We start from the raw sequence: 7,827 nt of genomic DNA, 5'->3' as shown, positions 1-7,827 counted from the left end.
TAGGCCTTATGGTGGATTCCATACGGACGTGTTTGTGGTTGCTATTGATGTGATTATTGTGTTGATATATTCGTTGCATGTGTATTTGGAAAGTGTCGATTGTACCGTTCTCGTTGAGAACGGGATTTCCGGGTTCAACCCGGGCTACTCACTAAGCAGTTGTGCTTAGCCCTCGTGGTTTACATTTTTCAGATCACGAGGATTACGCCTAGCGCCTCAGCAGACGACGAACCGAGAGAAGCAGCATCACGTACGGGATTTGTATTTTGAATTAAGGACTTATCGTTTCGGCTTTTGTACGGTTGTATTATGAATATTCGGACATGTGACTTATTGCGATACTAATCGCTTTGTATTTTCCGCTGCTACTCCGCTTTTAACTGAAAATGTTTTAATGTTTTTGGAATTTTCGCTTCCGCCATTTATTAGTTTATTATTTTACCTTACATCGTCCATGTGGCACAGTCCGTATACTGTACACGGGTTACGGGTGTCACAAAAATGATCCTTCCTTGCATTGGCATTAAGTTTTCTGTAATCAATGCACATACGCCATCCTATGACAGTCCTTGTCGGTATTAATTCGTTCCGATCGTTTTTAATGACTGTCATCCCGCCTTTCTTTGGTACCACCTGCACAGGACTAACCCAAGAGCTATCGGAGATAGGAAAGATGATACCTGCGTCTAGAAGCTTCATAACTTCTTTCTTGACGACCTCTTGAAGCTTTGGGTTGAGGCGACGTTGATGTTCAATGGATGTTTTCGTCTCATCTTCAAGATGAATCTGATGCATACACAAAGATGGACTGATGCCTTTGATATCACCGATCGTGTATCCTATCACTTTTCTATATTTGCGCAGAGTTGCTAGCAAGAGATCGACTTGGGAGGAATCCAAGTCAGCGTTAATAATAACCGGGTATGTGGATTAGGGACCAAGGTATTCATACTGGAGTCCTTTCGGAAGAGGTTTCAATTCAAGATCCGGTGCACAGTCTGGATTCCAATCATCGGACCTGGGAGAGGTTATGACTGTAAAGATAGAGCCAGTCAAGGGATCGAAAGACATACCGGGGTCGGTGGAGGCTAGAGGGTTGGTGTGCATGGAAGTTGGACTAGGTAGGGTATCTGAGGTGTGACACGATCGGGTGATGTCTGGAGACGCGATCGTGTGGTGTTGAGCAGGGAGATGCGACACGATCGTATATCGCAACAGATACGATCGGGTGAGATTGCTGAAATTTGTCGGGTGTTGAAGCACCATGACACGATCGTGTTGACTGAGAGACGCGATCGGGTTGTTTTTCGGAACTATCCGAGGAGTTGACACGCCAATGACACGATCGTGTCTAATTCGAGATTTCCTAGAAATTCATCATGCTCTAAAATATGTCCGTAGATCCACATCTGGTCTATAGCGACGTAGATGCTATCCTGCGAAAGAAGATTTAGTGCTAAAGGATCATCACGATGAAATTGGTGTATTACCTTTTCGGTTAGAGCTCCCAGGATATCAATGAAACAAGCAGATTCTGTAGATGACGGTTGCTTGAGGGTTTTGTCTAGAGTGAATTCCACCGTCTCGTCACCAGGAAGGCGACCTGCTCGAACGTGGATAACAGCATCGGCAGTGTTAAGGAAAGGTCGACCTAAAATGATGGGTACTTTAGAATCTTCGTCCATGTCCAGAACCACGAAGTCAACCGGAATGTAGAAATTCCCGATTTTCAAAGGGACGTCTTCAAGAATTCTAGCAGGGTACTTAACAGAACGATCAGCCAACTGGAGAGCCATTCGAGTGGGTTTTAGTTCACCCACGTTCAGCTTCTTAAAGATGGAGAGTGGAAGAAGACTGACGCTGGCACCTAAATCACACAAAGCACTATCGATGTAGACGTTACCTAGCGTACAAGGGATTGAAAAACTACCTGGGTCAGAGCGCTTGGGTGGTAACTCGTGTTGTATCAACGCACTACACTCTACAGTGAGAGCTACAGTCTCTTTCTCGACGACTCGTTTCTTGGTCAGGATGTCCTTCAAAAACTTGGTATACGAGGGAATCTGTAAAATAGCTTCAGTAAAGGGCATGGTTACCTCGAGTTTCTTTAGCATCTCAGCGAATTTAGCAAATTGGTTGTCTTCGTTATGCTTCCTCAGGCGAGACGGAAACGGTACCGGCGGAGGCCTAGGAGGAGGGGGTACGTATGCCGGTTCGGGTATGCCTTCTGGACTAGCATGATCATTCAAAACCTCTCTCTGCTCGACCATTGTGGATGGTTGAGTGTCTACCTGTTTACCATTTCGCAAAGTGATGGCATTAATATGTTCGCGAGGATTGGTTTCGGGTTTACCTAGAAGGGTGCCGGACGGTCTTTGAGAGTCTGCTGCCAACTGGGCAATCTGATTGTCTACGAGCTTAAAATGGGCATCGATGCTCGTGAATTGAGTGCGGAATTCATGTGTCGTCTTTGTCTGTTCCTGCATGCGTTGCTGAATAAGAGCATATGTATCCTGAGAAAGGTCACGATTATCAGAAGGTGCAGGATTGTTGAAGGTCTGCCCCGGAGCTCTGTAGTTGGAGTTCTGATTTGGACCCCTGGATTGAAAAGCAAAACCGGGTGGGATCCTCTGATTCGGATTATGGGATGCCCTCGGATTATTTGGTGCAGGATTCTCGACGTTGTTGGACTTGTAAGAGAGATTAGGATGATTCCGCCACCCTGGATTATATGAGTTCGTGTAGGTGTTGTTGTTCACATAGTTGAGGTCTTCGGTTCTCTCTTCCACTGCATACATGCCGAGATCATCTTGGGGGAGTGTATGGGCATCTGTGGTCGAAATCAAGCTGGCATTCGCAAATTTAGCATTAAGTGCTACCAATTGATCGATCACCATCTTCAAACTGGGATCACCTTCTCTTTTTGGTATATCGCGAGAATATTCACTCGGAATGTCTTCCTCTTGAGCCATCATTTCAACGTGCTATTCCAATTCCGTGAATGACTTATTTTGGATGCTGCCACCGTAAGAGGCGCGAATCAAAGTCTTAGTATCGTTGCGGAGCCCCGGAAGAAAGTGTTGATCAGATAATTCTTGTCAAGTCCATGATGAGGGCATGATTTCTGATATCCTTTGTATCGCTTCCAAGTATCGTGTAAACTCTCCCTTTGATCTTGCTTAAATGAATGTATACCGGAAAGGGCTGCTTGAGTGCGATGGGCTGGAAAGAATTTGGACATGAACTGAACTTCTAATTGATCCCAAGTGTGGATGGAATCAGGTGTTAAATCGTATAGCCATTCCAGTGCAGCATCCATGAGAGTCCAGGGAAAAGCGAGTAGACGGAGGTCATCGTCTGTTATCCTGGCTTCTCTTTTGATCGAGCGGCACATCATCTTGAAACGCGTGAGATGTGCGTTTGGGTCTTCGTTTGGCCTACCCCGGAAGGAATTATTGCTGAGCATCTGAATGGTAACTGGGTTGAGCTCAAAACGAGTCATATCGATGGTCGGTAGTCGTATACCGGCCATAAGTTCGGTGTGCTTCAGCGTGTTGTACTGAGCAAAAGTCGAGTCAGCATTGCCCTCGACGTCATCGGGAAGAGCGAGATCTCGATTGTTCTCCATTTGTCTTTGTTGACGTCGGATGTGTCTAACGGTCCTTTCGAGCTCACGATCAAGAGGTATCAGGTCTGACGTCCCAACACTCCTGGTCATGCACTAGAAAAACCTGTGCACCAAACGAAAAACGAGAACAAACGAGGAAAACGTGAGAAATCACCTAAGAAAAAGAGAAATAAAACAAGATCCGAACTAGATATGATCTAATCCTATTGCCTAAATTGTCCCCGGCAACGGCGCCAAAAACTTGATGTCGTAAATCTAGGTGCAGAAATATGATCAAGTAATAATATTCCTAGACTCAACAATTAACCGCAAGTGTACGGATCGTGCGTAGTAGCTAGGGTCGAACACAGGGACAAGTTGACAACTAAATTAAATCTCAATCCAAATCTAGATCCAGAGGAGATAATATGAGAGTGAGAAGCGTAGCAAAGCAAACGATAAAACGATTCAAAGACTATGAATGATGAATACTGCAGGCTTCGGGATTGCTTTACATGCAAGGATCTTTCAAAGGATGCAAACTTAGTGGTTTATTTATCCAATTCAGGGAATTCAAGCTCTAAGGTAGAGTTTAGCTCTTCCAAGTCTAATCTCACTATCCAGGTTTAATCCTACTAATCTCCCGATTCAATAGTCTAAAACTCTGGATGCATGAACGAACGCTATCATAATTCCTAGGCAAATACCCATCTCCCGATGTGATACCTGTTCTATTTATTGAATTAGTTCCAGGTTAGAATCCCATACGTCTATGTGAATTAAAACCCTAAGATCATTCAATCAAGCGGCCAACAAGATCAAACGCATTAAGATCAACTCAATAAACTGAATAGAATAATAAATCCATAAAGTCTGGAATTAAAAACCAAAGATCCCTACATAGCAAATCCCTAACCTACAGCAAAGGAACTACTCGCTAAACATCGAGTTGACAGGGTTCATATCAATACAACAAGACATTGTAAAATAGGATAAGGAAGAAACACTTAGTCGATTTCTCGGCTTCGTGATCTCCGTCTTCTACTCCAATCTCTTGCTTCTTGGTAATCTCCCCCTTTTGGTGTGCTCTAGGTCTGTTTTCTGTGAAAAGTCTGAATGAATCCCTCTCTGGAGGCTTGACCTAGTTAAGTCTTTCTTTCCTGGTCAGATTTGGAAATATTCCCGAAGAATCATGTAAGTTACACGATCGTGTGAGTTGGGGGAGACACGATCGTGTGAGATTGTAATTCCTGAGTCAGGTTTTCGCGACTTGACCCAATCGTGTGTGTGCAGGAGACACGATCGGGTGAACCTTCGATGTGATTCTTGTCCTGGCAAAATGACCCGATCGTGTGTCGGGATGTGGCACGATCGGGTGAACTCTTGATCTGATGGTGGTTTTCTGGATGATGAGACACGATCGTGTGAGTACAAATAACACGATCTTGTGTAGCGTCATAGCTCATTCTTTTCCAGGATTTTTGTCCTTTATTTCGCTCCTATTGCTTGTACCTGCAATTATATATTAACTAAGCGAGAATCAAGGCTAAACACGCAATTGAACATTCCTAATGATGTAAAACTGGATAAATACGTCAGATGAATGCATGTCTACGTTGTATATATTGCGTGTTATCAGAAGTTCACGGGATTTCGGGAAGAAGGAGGAAGATTCGATCGTGCAGACTACACATCTACATGAGCTTTTCTCTCCTTTCTTTTATCTCCTTTTCTCTGTTCTTTTTATTGTTTTCTATGAACCGTGAGTAGAACTATGGGTTAGGGATTCGTTTGTGTTTTGGGTATGTTTGAACCCTAACTTGGATTTCGGTTTTGATTTGTTTGGGTTCTATTGATTTGCGCTTTTATTGGATTGATGTTTGCTAACCCCTTGGTCAATTATCTTAGATTCTAAACTACATAGAGATATGAGTTGGTTTCGGATCAAAATCAATAGGATAGATCGTATTATTCACATAGAGATATGATTTAATCGATCTAGGGTTGATGATAGCGTTCTTTATGCACCTAGGGTTAACTTGAATAGATCGAGAGATTGACGAGTTACTCTGTAGGTAGGGAGTTAGTAGACCGATGAATTCTCTACAACGCCTAAATTCATCATTTACAAACCGTTGATTTTACTTGCTTTCTTTTATTCCGACACTTACCATAAACCACATCTTTACTCGACCACCTAATCTAGCTTAGAGATAGACTAATACATCCTAGTCCTCGTGTTCGACCTCGGTACTATAATTACCGTATACTTGCGGATAGTGGTACGAATCGGGTACTAAATATAAGACTCGGTGCGTGCGCATCATTAGCTACCGGTCCTTGCGTTCGACCCCGTGTTACGACGATCCGTATCCTTGCGGTGAGTTGTGAATCGGGTTATAAATTCTAGACTCGGTACACACGTATCAAGTTTTTGGCGCCGTTGCCGGGGATTGGTTAGCCTATTTCTAGGTCTTTATTGATTCTAGATCTTTGATTGTTTTCTTTTTCTTTTTGTTTTTCTTTGGTTTTTTGTGAATTCACTTGGTCTCGAGTCCTTCTTTTTCTTTGCGGTTTGCAGGGTTCTAGTGCATGACATGGAGCTCTACTCGGAGAGAAGACTTAGTCTACGATCCAGAGATTGAGCGTACCTTGAGAGATATCCGAAATCAGCAGAGAAGAGAAGATATGTCGAGGTCAAGTAGTTCGCACGACCATGCGGTTCATGATGAGGAGCATCAAGAGAATCAAGAGCACATGAATCCACTCTACGATCAGCAGACTGAGGGCGAAGCTACATACGTTGCAGAGGAGACTTTGGGTTCTTACATTGCACCGAAGCACACCCTACAACTATCATGCATCAACAGACCGCCCATAGACAGTTTCGAGCTACCGCCACAGTGCATCACGATGTTCAGTCAGACGAGTTTTAGAGGGCGGCCCACAGAAGATCTCATTGCTCACTTGACTCAGTTCAAGATGTTGTGCAGATCAGTTAGGAAAGCCAGAAGGATGACCATTGAGGATGTCTATTTGGAGGCTTTTCCTTTTTCACTGATGGACCGGGCAAAAGATTGGCTCTACACCCTTGAGCCAAACTCGATCACGATATGGGAGGAGCTAGAGGAGCAATTCATGGCAAAATACTACTCACCAGAGAAGACCCGCGCCGCACATAGAGCCATACACAGCTTCACTCAGGAGAGTGATGAGAGTCTCTACCACGCATGGGAGAGATTCAAAGGCTATCAGCGCCTTTGTCCACACCACGGCATGGATAAGTGACTGTTGCTTTCCACGTTCATCCACGGACTAAGAGACGATACTAGAGCATGGATGGATGCAGCTTGTCGAGGGAGTGTATACGACATTCCCTTTTACACCCTAGAGATGCAGATTGCGAAGATGGCTAAAGCAAGAGGGATGTCAGGAGATCAGACGTTCTGCAGGACGGGTAGATTTGGGCGAGTCCGCTGCTTTGAAAACGGTCATGTCTGATTTATCGGCAATCAAGCAACATATGGGACTCAAGAATACATCTAACCCGCAGAAAGTCCAGCCTGGTATGTTTCTGGTTGATCAGACCACATCAGAGGAAGATCCGGTTGAGGACGTCAACTACATAGGAAGGAATCAATACCAGAATCCTTCTAATCTCTACAACCCGAACGCGCCTAGGAATCACCCCGGTTTCTCCTATGGATACCCGAGTGGAGCATTGAATGCACAGCAGCAGGGCATTTCCAGAATCCCTCAGAATCCCCTAGGCTTCACTCAGTCACGTTTTCAGGGGCAGAATCAAGGATATGCGCAGCAGAATCCAGGATACGGCAGCAGAATCAGGGTTACCGAGCGCCTCAACCTGCGAAGAATGATGAAGCGGACATCAAGACGATGCTTGCCCAGCTAATACTCGATCAGAAGACATCATTTACTGAGTTGAAGACCGAGATACAGAGTATAAAAGTCAGGCAAGACACTTTTGAGAGGAGATTAGATGGAGTCGAGGCTCATCTGAAGCATGTGGACATGCAGATTGCGCAGCTTGCATCAGAACCCTCTAGACAACAGGGCACATTTTCTGGAAAGCCCGAACCGAATCCACGAGAACACGTCAATGCCATTCAGCTTATAAGTGGAGAGAGTCTGCCTGAGACGGTCCCTATTACCACCACAGAAAAAGGGAGGACGTCTAGATACACTGCTGAAGAGAAAGG

General features: G+C 44.6%; 1 protein-coding gene across 1 annotated transcript; it reads right to left on the bottom strand.

Moving 5' to 3' along the window:
• Positions 1–1,313: 1,313 nt before the first annotated feature.
• On the bottom strand, positions 1,314–2,972 carry LOC104815161. Its single transcript, XM_010543477.1, has one exon. The coding sequence runs from the start codon at positions 2,970–2,972 to the stop codon at positions 1,314–1,316; it is 1,659 nt and encodes a 552-aa protein (XP_010541779.1).
• Positions 2,973–7,827: the final 4,855 nt, after the last annotated feature.

This window comes from Tarenaya hassleriana, unplaced genomic scaffold (genome assembly GCF_000463585.1).
Source record: "Tarenaya hassleriana unplaced genomic scaffold, ASM46358v1 Cleome22, whole genome shotgun sequence".
Classification (NCBI taxonomy): domain Eukaryota; kingdom Viridiplantae; phylum Streptophyta; class Magnoliopsida; order Brassicales; family Cleomaceae; genus Tarenaya; species Tarenaya hassleriana.
Note: the sequence above shows the minus strand (reverse complement) of the source record. Positions and strands in the feature narration are given on the sequence as shown.